Source organism: Marmota marmota, unplaced genomic scaffold, assembly GCF_001458135.2.
Source record: "Marmota marmota marmota unplaced genomic scaffold, marMar, whole genome shotgun sequence".
NCBI lineage: Eukaryota > Metazoa > Chordata > Mammalia > Rodentia > Sciuridae > Marmota > Marmota marmota.
Window position 1 is genome coordinate 13174643 of NW_026000016.1, and position 20010 is coordinate 13194652.

General features: G+C 40.5%; 1 protein-coding gene across 3 annotated transcripts in view; it reads left to right on the plus strand.

Annotated features, from left to right (window-relative positions):
• Window positions 1-20010, plus strand: part of Fam107b (family with sequence similarity 107 member B) — a 195213-nt gene that overhangs the window by 169060 nt on the left and 6143 nt on the right. For 2 of the 3 annotated variants that reach the window (XM_015483511.1, XM_015483513.2), the window contains one exon: window positions 11576-11759. In XM_015483511.1, the coding sequence (XP_015338997.1) occupies window positions 11576-11759 (184 nt within the window). Of the gene's footprint in view, window positions 1-8958; window positions 9111-11575; window positions 11760-20010 lie in introns of those variants that run through there. The other variant, XM_015483512.2, reaches the window with a different exon arrangement.

Sequence of the window (20010 nt, forward strand, 5' to 3'; positions counted from 1 at the left end):
GATGCACTGAGCTTCAGCCTGTGCCCCATTTATTCCATTCATTTTTACAAATTGCCCACAGCAGCACCTGGCTGTAGAATTCAGTAGGGAGTAAGACCAGAGGTATTTCAGCCCCTGCCCCGCCCAGGACTCAGCTAAAGCCATGAGAAATCAACAGCTCAAGTATCTATTAGGTCTTCATCTCCTAGATGTCTTGTGCATGAGACTGTGCTAGAGCCATTGGGCACATGATGGAAGTCAATCAGAGGCCACTTCCTTGCTGCAGAGACTCACATCTGTGTCCTTGCAAGGAGATAACACAGATCCACCTGGAATAACAGCTCACAGGGAAGGGGGAGGGTAAGGATTCAATCCGTGGCGTGGGTACAGGGGAATATCAAGTAAGATTTCATGCAATAGTTCAAGTGAGGGAGATAACCCCACAAGGGGCATGGTTTGTGGAAAAGCAAGCTTTGCACAGGGCTTTCAAAGTGCCTGTGTTTTCATTGACCAGGAGGAGGGAATTCCACCCAGGGGGAAATGTGGAAGAGAGGTGGAGATAGGGATGTGCATGGGTTTTGTGGGCACTGGTTTATTAGAGTAGGGGTTTGTGCTGGAGAGCAGGAGCCACAAGTTTAAAAAGGTTTTTGAGGACCCAATGTAGAGAAACATAAAAGGGAGGCCATGCAGTTGAACATTATATCCCCCACTGACAGTGCTGTGTGGCTTGGAGGCTCCTGATCTGATTAAATTAGGCAGTGCATTGGATTTGACTTGAGGGTGCAGCTGGGTTTGAAGGAAGGGCCACCAGGAGGATGGAGCTCAGTTAGGATCTGATTATGTGATACTGAGAATTGAAGGGCATGGGGACGGAAACCCAAGACTCTATCAGTGGCAAGAGAATGATTTTCAAATACTTTTATGAGAAAGAATTGATGATTGATTCTACATCAAGGGTGAGGGATAGGACATTGTCAGAGATAACTTAGGTTTGAAATCTGGGTGCTGATGCTTTTGAGAAAATAAAGAAGTTAGAAGAGCACAGCAAGGGATTATTTCTGACAATGGGAAGATGGTGTAAGTGTGACAGAGAAGAGCTTCAGTCTCAGTTTGCCTGAGGTGATCACCACTGCAGTGTCAGCTCAGTTGGAGGGTTCCTGTCCTTTTTTGAAGCTGGCCCTCAATAAATGGTGAGCAAGGTGGAGCTCAACTCTTCACATGTTGATCGAGGTGAATGCTCCAGTATGCAGTTTGAAATTTTAGACCCAGAGCTTGGGAATGTGGGAATGATCTTCATATCTACTTTAGAAATGGGCCATGAAATGGAAGGCGGGTAGAGTGCAGAGTCTCCAGAAGCAAGCCAGAGGGAAGGGTACAGGGCTGCAGACCTATTCCTGGACAACTGAGGCTCTGGGAAGGAAGTGGAAGCTTGGGCATAAAGTTGGGGTGGACCCCAGAGAAGATGTCCAATTGGGCTTGCTTTCAAATCCAGAAGGAGATGGACAACAGCTTCAAGTCTACAATGTGGCTGAAGTGAATGCCACCCATGAAGAGGCTGGGAGCTGCAGAGTCCTGAGGAAGTCCTCTTGGACACAGTTGGTTTGGGGAGTGGGGCCATGTTCTGCAGGCAGTAAATGTTTGAAGAATGGCATTATTATTTGTTAGTGATGGAGTGGTAGCTTTGTTTTCATCTCTGGCTGCTTCATGGGTTGCAGCTCTTGTGGATAGACCTGAGGGCCAGAAGCAGAAATTGTATCTGAAAGAACATCTGACTAGCCAAGGGCTATAATCAGCCCCTAGCAGGTGGCTGGTAAAGAAACCAAGGCCTTCTCAGGATGACATTTCTCTAGTTTAGTCTCTAGGCCTAGCCATTTTCCTGGAATAAACACAGATGCATTTGTGTGGTTGATTTTAAGCCACCCTGCTTTTGTAATATAGATGCACCAAAGGAGCTAGACATACAGTACCACCTACATAGGCTTCAGAATCAGCCCGTAAATGACTGTGACTTGCTGCCTGTGGACAGCTGTGCTGTGTGTCACAAGGGCTGCATGCATGCCCGTTGTCTGGTCACCTGTCTCTGTTCTTGTACAGATGCACTGCTGTTGGACAAGGCTAAGGAGCAGTTCTCTTCCTGGGCACTTTGCCCAGAATTAGGGTGTTAGTGCATTCTACCAGGGAATTCTAGAATCCACCCTGAAACAGAGAGAATATGTATGGTTCATGTGTTCATGTCTTATATCCTCAGATGTGTTTGGGTAATCAGTCATCAAGGATCAGTCTTTTGCCAGGACAGGGGATATTACAGTTGGTCAAGGGCCCTGAAGGATTTTGTTCACCTCTTAAACACCTTTTCACTTTCTCTCCTGACCCAACAGTTTAAGCATCCCCAGCTTTCATTTATTGACCCTCAGCATCACTTCCTTCTAGTCAGGCCATGAGGAGTGCTTGAGAGTGGGTGATGAGGAGGAGGTGTAGTGCTCAGCTTGGACATGGTGCTCTCTAAGATCAGTGGGATCTTGGGTGCTTGACTTTGGCATACATGCTCTCTGATCCTCCTGCCATCATTTTACTTTCTTCATAGTCATTGTACATGTATGAGCAGTTTCTGGTTACATGTAAGTATAAATGCATGAATAGTATAGAAAATTGGTTTTAAAGATGCTAGTGTAGTAAACTTAATGTTTAACATCTGTTGCAGTCTGGCTGGGCACAATTCAGGAGCCACTTGTCAAAAGAAACGAACTTTATTTTTAGAACCACACACGCCAAACAAAACCGCTCCTCAGGAAAAACCCTCAGAGCCCAACTGCCACCACCGGCTTCCCACAAGCCTCTCTCACAACCACAAGCCTCTCCCTCTCCCACAATCCTCCTGCTCTTGAGGCCGATTGGCTGGGTCGCGTGGGCGGAGCCAAAAAAGTCCCCCAGTGAGCAGCTCCGTGGTCTGAAAGGGCAGGGAAACAGCCCAATGAGCATCACCGCAGAGGAGCCAATCAGCTGGATGTTGCTGGGGCGCTGTGAGCCAATCATCAGCTGGCAGTCTGAAAGTTTGCTGGGGCCCCTTAGGCTGTGGCTCTCAACAAACATCAAGAGCATGGGGTATAGAAGTATCAACTGGTATAGTGCACTTCAGGACATTTTGTTATCTGTCTGCAGCCCATTGTGTATCACTTCCCATGGGGTTACATTGAACATTATGCAAAACATGCTGATCAACAGAGACTTCCCCTGTTGCCTTTTTTTTTTTTTAATGGAGTTTTTATCAGTGGGTGGCTTAGTTCAGATTCTCAAGGGACTTCAGAGTTAAATAATGTTTATTGGGTTTACTTGATGTTTGAATAATTTAACTAAGAGTTGTTATGATTTTATAGATCCTTCATTCGTGTAATTGCTTTGTGCTCAGGACAGTTATTCCCAGTGGATACCAAGACACTAAGAGAAGTGACTATTTATCATCATAGATAAGAAGACTGAAGCCCAGACATTGGGAGTGTCTCAGGATTCTCCAGGCACTGGCAGGCTCAGGATGCCCACTGTAGTCTGCTTTGGCCTTGCCCTATCAGGGATTTTCTTTTCCTTCCTCCACTTTATACCTCCCTGTCCCTTCTCTGCCATCCTTCTAGGTCCAGATTGGAAAAATGAACAGAGGCCAGGACTAGCTTCATCCACATAACTTCTTTGTCTAAAGTAGTAGACTTGCATGTATGGTCATCCATTTGGTTAGCACATTACTTAATGGAGAGTTATATTAGTGAATTCATTTGTTGGGATTATTTAACTGCCCAGTTTGTTAAGCATTTACCATATGGGCAGGTACCATGAATGGTAGATGTTTTCCAGAAATACTTTCAGTGTTTAAAACAACTCTGCCACTGTAGGTATGTTGGTTCAGGTTTCCAGTTGTGGAAATAAGGTTCAGGTTAAGTAATTGGTATAAAATGACATAAATGACCTAAGCAGGATTCTACCTGGGATGACTGGTTCTCAAACCTGGGGCACTTTTCCATTATACCACATAACTTCTTATGGAGGACAGTTTAAGATGGATGAAATCACTAATTTGTAATAATGCAGCAGGAACCAAGTAATTCTAGTTGGTAATTTAAAAAATATTTTTAGTTGTTGATGGATCTTTATTCATTTACTTATATGTAGTGCTGAGAATTGAACGCAGTGCCTCACATGTGTAAGGCAAGAACTCTACCACTGAGCCACAACCCCAGCCCTCTAGGTGGTAATTTTAATAGCTATTTTATATGAGCTATATTTATATAGCTTCTATAGAGAAGGACATGCACCAAAAAAGTACCCGTAGACGAATTTTCAGAATGAACGCCCCTGAGTAACCAGAATCCATGTCAGGAAACAGAACACCATACCCTAAGAGGCCCCCCCCGCTCTTGAAAAGCCTTCTCCTCATTATTCACTCTCAAGGAAAACATTATCCTGATATCCAGCGCTCAAGGGTGTTTTTGCCTATATTTGAACATTGCGTACATAGGATTACCTAACAAATGCTCCTTTGGGCCCTCTTAAATTCAGCATTGTATTTTTGAAATTCAGCTATGCCCTTGCTTGTAGTTTTCACCCATTTATTCTTAACTGCTGTATAGTATTCTATTGTGTCATCACAATACAACATATTCATCCATCATACTGTTCACGGACATTTGGATTGCTTCTAGCTTTTGTCTATTTTGAACGGAACTTCTGTGGACATTCTTATAAGAACAAATATTTTGTACTGCTGTAAACATTGATGTGGCTGTGTCCCTATAGCTAAATGTGGAACCAACCTAGATGCCCCTCAGTAGATGAATGGATTTAAAAAATGTGGCATATATACACAATGGAATATTACTCAGCAATAAAAGAGAATAAAATCATGGCATTTGCAGGTAAATGGATGGTGTTGGAGAAAATAATGCTAAGTAAAGTTAGCCAATCCCCCCAAAACAAATGCTGAATATTTCCTCTGATATAAGGTGACTGACCCATAATGGGATAGGAGGGGGAACATGGGAGGAATAGATGAACTCTATAGGGCAGAGGGGTGGGAGGTGAAGGGAGGAGGCAGGAGATTAGCAATGATGGTGGAATGTGATGGACATGGTTATCTAAAGTACATGTTATGAAGACATGAATTGGTGTGAACATACTTTATATACAAACAGATATGAAAAATTGTGCTCTGTATGTGTAATAAGAATTAATGCATTCCGCTGTCATGTATTTAAAAAATAAAATCAATTAAGTATTTTAAAAAAAGAACAAATATTTTAAAGAAAATGCCTTTCTAGCCTCCTGTCCTCATTTCATGTTACCTTTTACGAAATGTTTTCAGTTTGGGATTGTAATGCTGTGATATTAGAAAGCTTCTGAAATCATGTCGAGAGGCAGAGGATTCTTCCATCTATTTTTCCAGTCCAGAAGCATGGAATGCCTGAGAGCTTCTCGTTGGAATCAGACAAACTTGGGTTTGAATCCTGGTTTTGTCCTTCCATGTCTGTAATCTTTGGCAGGAGTAACGAAGTTATTGTTATTAATCACTGTTCATTACCAGTGACAGCACTAAAACCACTAACATTTATTGAAGGTGCACTGTGTGCAAGGCAATGAATTTGTAAGCATTTCTCATTTACTCTTTCTAAAAATCTGTAAGATTATCTGTCATTCCTTTTTGAACTAGAAGACGCTTACCCAAGATCACCCTTCACAGTAAGTGTGGAGTTAGCCTGTAGAACCAGTCAGCCTAATGTGGAGCCCTGTCTCAACTGTCCACCTCAATTGGAGAAAACAGGGAAGAAGAACCCCTATTCAAGGGCCCAGGAGTCTTGAATGGTGGGGAGGAGCTTATGTACACATATAAGAGACACTCAGAATGGGCTCCTTTCATCTCATGTCTATACTTTTGGTGTGTGTTTTTACTAATAGCACTGAGTGTCCTATGAGGCATCGTGGCTCCTCCTCATGCTGTACTTATGACAGCATAGTTGGCATTCTAACTCGGGACACTCAGGGCTTTGCGGCACCATCTCATCCCAACCAGCTTATCTTGGTTATTGGTGTGTATTCTGACTTCCAAGATATTTCTTGTCCCTCATCTCTTCCTCCTTTTCCATCTTCTAAATATAAAACATGTGCCTTATTTAAAAAAATGCATTTTGGGGGAATGAAAAAACTGATGAGAAAATGAATTTGATATTTTCCCAGGAAGTTCACTGTTTGACATTTGTACAGCAGCATATGGGAGCAAATTCGTTGAGAATTCTCTCTTGTTTATAATGACTGACTTGGGACTGCAGGGTCTCTCCTTATAGCAATAATGGAGCTTGGCAAAGTACAAAAAATATTTCTTCCCTTACATGGATTGCTCTGATGGCACATCTTTTCTAAGCTTTGGGGGTTGTGGCCCCAGAGGCCCTCTTAGCATTTGTCTGATGCCTTTGGGTGCCACATGATGTCACAGTGTACTGGTCCAAGGCTGAATTTTTAGGTTTGCCTCAAGGCCAGGCAGGTCAGGAATTTGTCAGCTGAAGCTAACTGCCGCTTGGGAGAAATTCCTGACTTTAATTCATTCTCCTGCCTGTCTGGAAACTCTGGGTACTGAGGGAGATTGCTTTGGATCCAAGAGTGCCTGCCCTTTTTCAGGCTGATGCAGGACTGGAATTTACCAGCCTCCAATCCTAAGTATCTTGGGTTTCTCGAGGTCTTGCCAGAGAATGCCAGAATCTCCTAGAAACAGCCTGGGAAATAGATTCTCTGCAAGAAATCCTTGGAATACTTTTAATTTTTCATGAATTGTAGCAGTTCAAAAATGTTTAGGGCTGGGCTGTAGCTCAGTGGCAGAGTGCTTGCCTAGCATGTGAGGTACTGAGTTAAATCCTCAGCACCACATAAAAAAATAAATAAAATAAAGGCATGCTGTCCATCTACAACTATAAAATATTTTTTTTTAAAAAATGTGTTTAGACTGGTTATGGTATACCTGTAAACTGTGGGCATTGCTATAGGATAAATGGCTTTTAAACGGAATTCAAATATGAATGCTTCCAGGGAGAATTAGATTTTTAATATTTAAGTAAACATGAAAATTACCATAATCTCTGTTCTGATTTTTAAATCTCATTGGATTAGCTTTCAAATTTTATCTCTTTGACTTAGAAATATGCAAGGATAGAGCCAAAGTAATATGATGGGAAAATTGCTGCAGTGTGTGTTTATGAGCCCAGTTGTGAAAGTGTTCAGCAGATGGCTGTTTACCTGGGAAGCAACCAAAATGAAATACTTGGGGTAGGCTAGAGCTGGGTCCAGAATGAACTTTGAAAGGGAAGGGGGGAAAAAAGTAAAGACTCAAAATCCATCTGTTAGGATGGGATATCTTGGTCCTTGGGGCTAGCCAAGTTTAGTAATGACTTTCATTTGCAGAACTTAAAAGCAGAATTCTCATCGGGTGGCATTTTTAGGCATGCTGTTAGTATTTGCTAAAATGCAATTCTGTTATTATTCAACTGCCTAAAATCTTTCAGGGAGTTCCATTCACCTCACCACAGCATAAAAGGCCTTTTTTTCTTGTTACACTCCAACACCCTCACTGGAGCCATTAGAACCATTAGCCATGGAATGGAGCACCTTGATAGAGTGATAAACCTTTTTGTGCTTTTCAGCAGCTTCTTAGGGTTGTAGCATGAATGCACCTGGGAACCATTGAGTTTACCAGCCAGAAAGTCTATGGGTATTTCAACTGAACTTGTGTTTTTGAAGAATCCAAGGCCTAGAGAGAAATAGTTTTGTATTCAAGGTTACTGAGACCTCTTAATAAAACATTTGATGGTGTTGGTGGCATAGCTTGGCTAGTAATAGCTTCTACTTACTGATTGCTCACCTATTTGTCAGGAATTATATAGAGAGAGTACCTACATATATGTTTCAATCAATTCTTGCAATGATATTCATTGTAAAATGGGGAATTGAAGTTCAAAGAAGGTAAGCTGTGTCTAAGATTTCAAATCAGTTTTATTTCTCCTTCATTGAGCAGATCCTAGTTTTCTTTCATTGACTTGATATTTTTTGAAAAGTTACTTTACGGATCAGTGACTTAGCCAGTAGAGAATGACAAGAAAGTCTTTGTGCTTATTTCTAGGAGATGTTTCATGTAGTAATACCACCTTGCAAAGTGCTTTCACTTCCAGACTTTCTCTGTCAATCTTTCCTCTCAGGCTTCTGGATTATTTGATGCTCTGTGCAGAACCCTCTGCCTGGCCTTTCAGCGCTGTACTTAGTTAATATCCAGACAGCTCAGGGGCTCCCTCTACTGGTAGTTAACCCATGACTTTGTTATTTTATTGAAGTAACACCCTGAGCAAATACAATAATTAAAAAAAAAAAAAAAAAAAGAAGAAGAAGAAAGGTGTAACCAGAGTGGTCTTTGTGGTGAAAGGGATGGTAAGATTTATGTTCCAATCCTGAATCACAAGATGGTAATCAATGAGTACTAGGAAAAGAGAACAAAGAAAATTCCATTGTTGTTAGAGGCTGGATAGTTTAATTACTGGAAGAGCTGACATTTATCTGGATTTGAAAAGACAGAGAGATTTGGCTTTATGGAGATCCAGGAATGGAGCAGAAAGAGGGTGATCATGCGTGCTCGAGGGAACAGAGCTCACAGAGGCATGCTGGGAGAGTGAGGGAAAAGGACTCAGAGGAAACTAAATCTAAAAAGTGAAGTCAAAGAAACATCAGTCTGTTCATCACCCACACTGCAGCCATCCTGGGCTGAACCTCTTCTGGAGGGTTGTGCTAGCAGCACCCTGATTCTTTCCCTGCCTTCCCTCAGTCTATTCCAAACCCAACCACTGTAGCAGTGACCTTCAGAGGCAGTCTTCTGTTGATTTGGTGTCATGGAGATTATCTCTGGGTTAGAGCTGAAAAATAAGTCCTTTTATGGAACCTTGTAGCCACAATTGTTTACTGATTAACTAGAATGAAATTGCCCTTGACTCTTTAGACCACTGACTGCGTAGAGGTGTGCGTGGTGCAGTTGAGGTTTAAGGCAAGGAGCACGGTGACTGTGGACTGCATATTGGTCAGGCTGGCTGTGATGGGTTCCCTGACTCACCATGAACAAGGTTTGTAATTCTCTACTTGGTTAAGTTTGCAGGCATTCTTGGGTAGTCTCTAAGGAATGTTTGGGGTAACTTGTCACATATTCCTTATCCTTCAGTAATTTTGAGTCTTTGATATACAGTGATATAAATATTTAAACAAAAGATGTAGCTACAGTTCTTCTTTAATTGACTTCCTCTTTGGATTCTTATTTGCTTTATTTTCAAGTTGTTGGTATAAAAATATAAAACATTACAGTTTGGAGGAGAGACAGGTTTTAAGATGAGAGAACATTGATTTTAGTTTTAGCTTTATGCTGCTGGCAATATAAGTGGGCACAGGATTTAAATTTTATTTCCTCATTTTATTGTTTGTTAAGTAAATGTTCTAGTTCTTTTATTTGTAAGGTCATTGCCAGAATCAAATGTGGTTTTGTACCTGCATGTGCTGTATCTAAAGCTCTCTGTGATTGCTGGCTGCCACTTTGTATAGTTTCTAGTCAGATGTGTTAAGAGTCCAGTAGTGTCTGGGGACACTTCAGGGATTTGTGGAGACTTTGTTGGTGTCTTTGAAACTCAGGCCCTGCTTTGATTTTTTAGCAGCTGCTGCTGCCTGTGCTTTTTTATTTTAGTTGCAAACATGTCTTTGCTCTCTTCTAGTGTCTCCCACCCTCACATGTGCTGGAGGCCAAGGATGTACAACCTGCCTCCCCTTGTTCACCCTGCCCCCATCTTTTTTCTGTCACACCCTTCTTAGCTGTGTGCTTGTGGGCCACCTCAATGGCACTGACTTGCATTTAGGAGCTCATCCGTGGAGGAGCTCTGTTTTAGTACAGATTTCATTTAGTTTAACATTTATTCAGTGCCTTGTATCAGGCATTTGGTTGGCCTGGGTATCTAAAATTCTGGGGAAGAAATTCTTCTTGCCCTGGCAGAGAAGGACAGAAACCTGTGGTTAACCTGTGTCAGAATGCATTTTGTGACAGAAGTACACATGTGCTGCTGTTGGTACTAGTGGGGAAGGTGGCAGTGTTGGGTGTGAGCTGTTTGGATATGCCTCCTCCTCCCATGCCTTCCTCTATTCTCTAATCATTCTTTATCTAGGGGAGTGGAACTAGCCAGGCAGTAAGTAATTGTGTACCATGGACTTTGTAGAGAAGGTCACCATCAGCTAGTCTGTGTAAAGAGGCCTGGTATCTGATTTTCAGTTTGGAAGTTGAAGTCACCACACCCGAACAGGAGAGCATAAATTGCATTGTAATTATCATGAAATACTGGCCAGGTTTGTTTTGCAGGCAGGGGAGCAGTTATGGGATCCATACCACAAGTTGAGTCTCGGGGTCCACAGTGACCTGATGCCAGCCTTGGCCCCTATCTGCAGCCTGTTGCTCAGCCAATCCTGTTCACCTCACCCCAGCCCCCACTAGGGTTTTTTGTGTCTCACAAAATGGGACTGGTATTCATTGGGCACCCACTATGTGTCATGCACCACCCTAGGGAGCTGCAGGGAGGGTAGGAAAGAGGGGGGCCAAATGCCCTATTCCCCAGGAACTCCTCTTACTGAGGAGGACACATATACTTGAGTCATGGAATAGACAACTCCAGAGAGACCAAGAATGAGGACCAGAGGAGGCTGAGGCCTGAAAGGTTAAGGGACTCTGTCCAGGCACTTTAGCAAGTTGTTCCTTCTATGAAACCCCAGTGACTCCATTCCCCTCCCTGCCCCAAAAGGCTCTTGCTGCAAGGTCTCCTCCCTCCTCGCTGCTGTCTGCCTTCTTCTGGTCCAGCCCTGGGGATAGAGCAGTGGAATGAAAACAGGTTACCCTTACCCTCAGGAACTCATGCCCTGTACATTCAGTCATAAATAAGTAAATTTGGTAGCATAGCTCACTTGGGGAAGTGCTGGGGTTGAACTGTGGCTTTAAGCAGGGCTCTCAGGAATTCAGGCCCCTCTGAGCAGGTGCCACTGGAAGACAGAGCTGAAAGGATCTGGGCTGGATGAAGCCCACATGGCTCAAGTGAAGAGAGGAGGAGACGTGACCAAGAGCATCTCAGGTCAAATTAGACTGCTCTGGAAGTTTCTGACCTTGATGCAGAGTCAGGGCTTGTGAGTTTCCAGTGCAGATTCATTTGCTGAGACTGAAGGGACCTAGTGCCCAATGCTTGTTGCAAGATTGCTATTGTGACATGGTAGCAGGAAGCATCCTGTGTAACCACAGAACAAATATGAAAGGCAGTGACTAGAGTCAAGACACCACACTCCTCTGCCCCATAGTCTCAGGCATCACTGAAAAAAACCACTCTGTTCCTCGCTCCTGTGCTCCCCAGTTACCTTCAAAACACTTGGGATGATTTGCCGGTGATGTCCCTGATGTGGACCTGGGAGGGTAACATGTCTAGTGTGCTGGACTGGGCACAGCCAGGTTTCTGCTTTAAGAGAGAAGTCTTGGCAGAAAAGCCTGCAAGTAAGTCTTCTTTTTCTCTTTCAGACGGCCTTCTTGAGGATACCAGCCCCAAGGATTCATATCTCATCCCAAGAAACATCATGGCTGAGCCAGACTACATGGAAGATGACAATCCAGAACTCATTAGGCCTCAGAAATTGATCAATCCTGTCAAAACATCCCGGAACCATCAAGATCTTCACAGAGAACTCCTTATGAATCAAAAAAGGTACCATAGTTTCTGGAGCATGGCTTCTTTACAGGGATTTTAAGATAATCAGATTTATCAGTGATTGTTTTTACAGAGGCTTTGAAGAGTTTTTATTTCTTGACAATACTTAAGGCTTCCCTTCTCTCATCTTCAAGCCAGGTCATCCCTCCCTGAAGTGAAGCCCCTGCTGCAGCTCAGTTTTTGTTCCTTCTAAAATGCACACACATTCTTAAATTTGGGTGCAAAGGGCTGGGGCAAAGACATAAGAGAGGGAACCAAGTAAAAGAGAAATACGTTATTTCTTAAATTTGAAATCTCTGAATTTCCCCCTTGCTTTGGGGGAAGTATTAGAATCAAATGTAAATCCTGCCTGCATTAGCAATCGGTAAGTGGAAGGGAGAAGTCTTATTAGAGTGAATAGATTAGAGTGTTTCTTCCTTATGTTTTTGTTTGTTTTAAAGTTGTATTTTAAATAATTATCAATATTTTTATTAACTTTTTAGAAGGGAGCAGAATATATACAAATTTGTATTTTTACTATGTTTATCTCTACAGACTGCCTTAAATTCTATTTTTATTTCCATCCCTGTTATGTCATCCTGAGAAATTTAAAAATTTTAAAATTTAAATTATATTATATTTTTAAATTTTAAATTAAAAAAAAAAAAGCAAAACACAAGGGTTCGGAGCATTTTCATGGCAGTTCTTCCAAGTTCACTCCTGCCTACCAGAACTAATGACTCCTGTCCCCGGATGTCTTTCTAGATATCTTTCTCCTCCTGGATTATGGGATTGTGACTCCCTCATTTTTGTCTCCGGCATGTTCTGTGGAGCTATTAGATTAAAGTTTATTAAATTGAACACAAGCTTGATCATTTTTATTTTTAGTAAGTGCTTCCTTCTGCCTGTCTTTGCTGCACAATCAAAATGGAAAACATGAATTTAGTACTCTAATGCCTAGAGCAAAACACGACTATATACATTTCTAAATAAACCTCAGAATTTGGGAGCAGGCCTGCCTGGGAAATTTTGTCTGTATTTTATTGGAAGATCATCAGGTTAGTGGGCTTGAAAACAGAGTAGCATTTTGTCACCTACTGGTTTTCTGATTGTCTACCTCTAGGGCTTCCTTCCTTTATCTGTAAAATGAAGATGGAGCTTAGTTGAACTCTTAAGAAATATTGTAGCTCAAATTATTTTGTTTTATTTTCATTGCAAGTCTATAAAAAGGCTCCAAGTCAGAATAAAGGAAAAGTAAACCTAATTTTGTAAAATAGATCTTCTCTGGATTAGAGGCTGCAAATTACTCTGTAAAAATATACTTGGTGGGGCTGGGGTTGTGGCTCAGTGGTAGAGTGCTTGCCTAGCATGTGTGAGGCCCTGGTTCAATTCTCAGCAGCACAAAAAGGAATAAAATAAAAGCTATAAAAATATATAATTAGTAGCGTGATACACATCACTGCAGAACATATGGATTTAAGCAGTTGAATCTTTCTAAATTTTCTAGAAAATGGACGTCCTTTCTGTCTGCCTTTGACCCATTCTTCCTTTCCCTGTTTACGTAGCTGACTCTTTAGCAGGCCCAGTGCAACTAATTTGGAAGAATGATGACTTTTGCTGAAGCACTGAGGCGTAGCGAGGAGCGTTCACCATTTAACTTGATGTACCTTATGATCTTGACCAAGAAACCCCTCTTGATATCTTTTTTTTCATATATAAAGTGGGGAATAATAATATATTTCTTTAAAAATTAAATAGTAACATGTATTACAATACCTATTAAAATACATGGCATATAAATGGTCAGCTAGTCCCATCCATCTTCTCCCCATGTGGCATGCTGGGAAATTCCTATTTCTTTTTCCCCTTTTCTTTGAAAGATTCCAATCTGATGGAAGGTATTTAAGAAAAAAAAGGCATATTTCAAAGTCAAAAAGATGAATATATCTCATCATATGTTGAAGATATAAACAGATTTTTTTTAAGATAAAATCTTTGTTTAGTAGAGTCTGTTTTAGAAACATAGTCAGTTTTAGGGTGAAAACTTCTCAAGCTCAGAAGAAAACTTTCCTTTTATTTTTCTTCTATATCATGAACCCTTTGGAGACTGTGGGGTTTTTATTTCTATTTTAGTACCAAATAATAGGAAGCATCATATCAATAATTACTACCAGGCTTGATTACTGGTTTGTACTATAATGAAAACCTGTTTCCTTTTCTACAATTTATAAAGGGCCTTCCTTTATTTTATCTTACCCAGTGATCTTTCCAGTAAACCAGCATGTTACCTTGCGATTGTCCCACTTTGACATATTAGAGAGAATTGTTTCTTGTTGAGGATTCTCTCAAGATCATGCAATAGATTTTTTAGAATAAAAAAGTTTAGAAATAAGCATGGGATTTAGGACAGTTTCTAGAGATAAGTATAGTGATTATATAAACTAGAGAAAGGGTTGAGTAAATGAAAAGATGGGAGAATGAGATCAGCAAAAAAACAAACTTTACCTGGAGCATTGACCTTTGCTCACATAACTACAAATTTGGCTCAAAAGCTCTGCAGCAGTTAGTTTAATTTTTTTTTTTTTTACAATTTACTTTTTGAGATTATAACATAAAAACAGTTACTGCTTAGGAGAACAAGTATTCAGAGATCTTCTAGCTCTGAACCTGTGCTGCTCTATTTTATCATCTTTTTATTTTTTTTATACATTCTTTTTTTTATTGGTTGTTTAAAACATTACAAATCTCTTGACATATCATATTTCATACATTTGATTCAAGTGGGTTATGAACTCCCATTTTTACCCCGTATACAGATTGCAGAATCACATCAGTTATACATCCCCGTTTTTACATATTGCCATACTAGTGACTGCTGTATTCTGCCATCTTTCCTGTCCTCTACTATCCCCCCTCCCCTCCCCTCCCATCTTCTCTCTCTACCCCATCTACTGTAATTCATTTCTCTCCCTTGATTTTTTTTCCCTTTCCCCCTCACATCCTCTTATATGTAATTTTGTATAACCATGAGGGTCTCCTTCCAATTCCATGCAATTTCCCTTCTCTTTCCCTTTCCCTCCCACCTCTCGTCCCTGTTTAATGTTAATCTTTTTCTCATGCTCTTCCTCCCTGCTCTGTTTTTAGTTGCTCTCCTTATATCAAAGAAGACATTTGGCATTNTCGATATGTTGTGTCTGAGTTTTCATTTACCTCTAAGAATTTTTTAATTTCCTCTTTGATGTCTTCTGTAACCCTTTTTTCATTCAGTAGCATATTGTTTAATCTCCATGTGATGTAGGAGTTTTCCTTTCTCATTTTATTATTGATTTCCAATTTCATTCCATTATGATCAGATAAAATGCATGGTAGTATCTCTACGCCTTTGTAATTGCTAAGATTTGCCCTGTGACATAATATATGGTCTATTTTTGAGAAGGATCCATGTGCTTCTGAGAAGAAAGTGTATCTGCTTGATGTTGGGTGATATATTCTGTATACATCAATTAAGTCTAAATTATTAATTGTATTATTGAGCTCTATGGTTTCTTTATTCAACTTTTGTTTGGAAGATCTGTCCAGTGGTGAAAGAGGTGTGTTAAAATCTCCCATAATTATTGTGTTGTGGTCTATTTGACTCTTGAACCTGAGAAGAGTTTGTTTGATGAACGTAGCTGTACCATTGTTTGGGGCATATATATTAATGATCATCAAGTCTTGTTGGTGTATGGTTCACTTGAGCAGTATGTAGTGTCCTTGTTTATCCCTTTTGTTTAACTTTGGCTTGAAGTCTATTTTATTTGATACAAGTATGGACACCCCTGATTGCTTCCAGGGTCCGTATGAGTGATATGATTTTTCCCAACCTTTCACCTTCAGTCTGTGTATGTCTTTTCCTATCAGATGAGTCTCCTGTAGGCAGCATATTGTTGGATCTTTTTTTAAAATCCATTCTACTAGCCTATGTCTTTTGATTGGTGCATTTAAACCATTAACATTTAGGGTTACTATTGAGATATGGTTTATATTTCCAGCCATATTTGATTATGTATGTTACTTAACATGATTTGTTTTTCCTCTATGATTAGTTTTTCCTTTACTGTACTATCTCCCGCTGTTGGTTTTCATTGTTATTTTCCATTTCCTCTTCCTTTAATGTTTTGAAGAGCTGGTTTTCTAGCTGCAAATTCTTTTAACTTTTGTTTATCGTGGGAGATTTTTATTTCATCTTCAATCCTGAAGCTTAATTTCGCTGGATACATGATTCTTGGTTGGAACCCTTTTTCTTTCAGCATTTGAAATATGTTGTTCCAGGATCTTCTAGCTTTCAGAGTCTGTGTTGAAAGATCAGCTGTTATCCTGATTGGTTTACCCCTAAATGTAATCTGCTTCTTCTCTCTTGTGGCTTTTAAGATTCTCTCCTTATTCTGTATGTTGGGCATCTTCATTATTATGTGTCTTGGTGTGGATCTCTTATGATTTTGTACATTCGGTGTCCTGTAGGCTTCTAGTATTTGGATTTCTTTTGCTCATTCTCTTGGTTTGGACCTCTATACCCTCTTGTATCCCAGTAACTCTTAGGTTTGGTTTCTTTATGTTATCCCATAATTCTTGGATGTTCTGCTCATGATTTCTTAACATTCTCGCTGAGCTGTCTATGTTCTTTTCAAGTTGAAAAACTTTGTCTTCGTTGTCTGAAGTTCTATCTTGTAAGTGTTCTTCTCTGCTGGTAATACTCTCATTTGAGTTTTTAATTTGGTTTATTGTTTCCTGCATTTCTAGGATTTCTGTTTGTTTTTTATATCCTCTATTTCCCTATAGAGTTGATCTTTTGCTTCTTGGATTTGTTTATGTAATTCATTGTCAAAGTGATCTTTCATTGTCTGAATTTGCTGTATAATGTCTTCCTTGAGACTCCAGATCATCTGAAGCATGTATATCCTGAACTCTTTGTCTGACATTACATCAGCTGCAGATATTACCTCATCTAATGTTGAATTGACCTGTATTGGTTGTGGTCCTTTCTTTCCTTGTCTTTTCATACTGCTCATGATTCTTTCTAGCTTTGTGAAACTGTTGTGTTAATGTTTCTCCCCTTATATATTTGTATTGTTCTTGTATAGCTCCAAAATCCCTCTTTTGCAGAGAAAGACAATGTTAACATTTCCCAATATCAACAGTACATCATCTAAGCACAAGTTTTCATTATTAATACATATATAGTTAGATTCTAAGTCTATAGATATTGTTTTTAATTATTAGTTAAGATATATTCATTAGTTTCATAAAAGGCATACCATATCTGGTGGCATATAGAAAACTTAATTTCAGACGAAGGAAGTTATACTTAGAGGGAAAGGAGTGAGGGTATGAGGTTAAACTAACTTGGCACCTTTGGAGAACTCTAACCAATAGACTGGTAATTTATCAAGGAATGTATAGACTCAACCTCCTATCTGTATTTAGATAGTTACCCTATGTATAGATAGCAAAAGTTAGGAGATTGAAAGTGGGATAGAGAGAATACGAATGAAAAAAAAGAAAAAAAATAACAAGGAAGAAAAGAGAAATAAGAGAGAAGGAAAAGGAAAGTAAGATAGAAATAAAGAAAAAATGGGGGGAAGGTGGGGTATATGCAATTCCTCTATATTATATTACTTTGGTAATTTGGTTGTTCATGCACAGTTCTTGGTTTCATGTATGTTGAAGTTGTGGAAGAGAGAGAAGAAAAGAGAGAAAGAAAGAGAAAAAAAGTCTCTCAGAACACTGTTTTCCTTGCTTCTTCCAGTAGATGGTGTTGTCTATTCCTAGCTTGAGCCTCTGTATTCAGGGTGGTGGGTATAGCCAGTGTGAAAGGAAATGAGCTTCCACCTGTATCTTCCATACTCTAGTCTCTGAGGTAGAAACCAGGTGCCTGTACAGTTGTTGTTTTGCGTTGATAGCTACAATCCCCAAAAGCTTGTGGGAAATATTTTGAGTTATCACAGCCAAGGGTGGGGGAGTTGGAAGCGGGTACCTGGATCAGCTGCAGAACCGTACTGGTAGCCACACCCCCTTTGATGGGTTTTAAGGGTTGATGGGCTTCCTCCGGACTAGCACACGGGATGGGGCCAGGCTTCCTTCTCCCATCTGGCTTGGCGCCCGGCTTCCTCCTCCGGTCTGGCTTTGTGCCCGGCTTCCTCCTCTGGTCCGGCTTGGCGCCAGGCTGCTTCCTCTTCCGGTCTGGCTTGGCTGGCGCCGGGCTGCTTCCTCCTCCGGTCTGGCTTGGCTGGCGCCGGGCTGCTTCCACTCCAGTATATTTTTGTTGAATTATTTAGAGAAGGTTTTGGGTTTTTTACATTCACAGTCCTGCCACCCCTGCAGTGCTGGTGGTGGTCTGGTACCGCATACTCATAACTCTTCCACCCAGTTCACCGCGCCAATGTCCATGTCTACTTGCTACCACCTCAACACGCCGCTCAGCGCCTCTGTCACTTTCCTTATCATCTTTTTAGATTTGGCTCAGTTTCCAGTAGCAGTCTTTAAATTTCCACCTGGTCACAGTCTGCTTCTAGGTCTGATAGTTATGACCCTTTGTCAGGTTCTTGGGTTCCATAGACCTTTATCAGTAGTACAAAAAGGCAGTTTTCAGAAGGCATTATAAAGCATTTTATTTTTAGTAGTTGAAATGTCAGTATTGGAAACATCTTTTAAAAAAATAAGATGACACAAAGGAATATTATTCAGTGTTAAAAGAGAATAAAATCATGGCATTTGCAGGTAAATGGATGGAGTTGGAGAATATAATGCTAAGTGAAGTAAGCCAATCCCAAAAAACCAAATGCCAAATGTTTTCTCTGATATAAGGAGGCTGATTCATAACGGGGATTGAGGGGGGGAGCATGGGAGGAAAAGATGAACTCTAGTTATGGCAAAGGGGAGGGAGAGGCAGAGAGGGGATGTGGGAGTAGGAAAGGCAGTGGAATGAGATGGACTTCATTACCCTAAGTACGTGTATGGAGACATAAATGGTGTGACTCTACATTGTGTACAACCAGAAACATGAAAAAATGTGCTCTATATGTGTAATATGAATTGAATTGCATTCTGCTGTCATATTATAACAAATTAGACTAATTTTTAAGAAAAGAAAAAAATAAGATGATTTCTAACAAATTAAGAGATTCAGTTTTCTATAAAGAGTAATTTTTGGACAAATAAACCAGTTAATTTGAGCATGTCCCTAATGGTTCTTTGTCTTGTACATTTCTAAGTGATTGGTTTCTAGCTCCCTAAGTTTTCAGCTGAACTTTAGAAATGCTTTACCAGACAAATAGTTTCTCAATGAATACTTTGCTGCTGTACAGCATGGAAAAAGATAGGGGAGGTTGTAGCAATAACAGAGAAAAGTATTTATACTTGAATCCATGCAGGTGAAAATGGCTAAGCCAGAATGTAGATGAGGCAGGCCAAACCAGACAATTCCAAGATTCACAATCATGCTGAAATCCAAATGCAGCCATCCCTTTCACCAAAAAACAAAAACCTAATAGATCAGGAGCAGTTTGGCTTGGGGGTCAGGCACGTGTGCTCTCTGATAGTTTGCTCCCCAGCTTCCTACTCTGGCTGGTGATGTGTTCCTTTTGAGGAGTTGACTTCATTCATAGCATGCAAGCATGCTTGGGGTTGAGATGAAGATGCAGTGCATATGGGCTTTTCCAGTTTGCCTCTGAATATTTAGTGTGTTGTGCTGATGTGAAGAAGAGTGAGGAAGAGAATCGTATGTTTGTACAGGTGTGGAAAGTGTGGGGGCACACAGACCAAACTGTTAGTAACAGTTATCTCTGGGTGCAGGAATGCGTAGGGCTTGATAGGAGCAGGCACTACCTTATATACTTCTCAGGGACACCACTGTGTAGAATACAGTGCAGATGGTCCTCCCATGATTTGTTTAATGGGGCAAGTTTGGGGTGTGCTTTTTTTTTTTTTTTTAATGGATCTGGATAAACTGCCTGACTTTTTTTGGCAAAGATTCAAAGAGCACCTATTAAGTTCACAATTTTTAAACTAGGCTTTGCCCACTGAGATAGTCACAGCTAGCTCCATGACCAGGAAGCAGACTTGAGAATTCCTTGATCTTGGGTAGTATGAAGCCACTAGTTCTTGACTCCCTGTCAGTCATGAAGGGATTGAAAGTACTTGTTATGTGTATGTCAGAATTGATTGAAAAGAATCAAGTGTTCTTATGCAAGGGGTAATATTGTTATTTACAAAATTTGGAGGTGCTCATTTC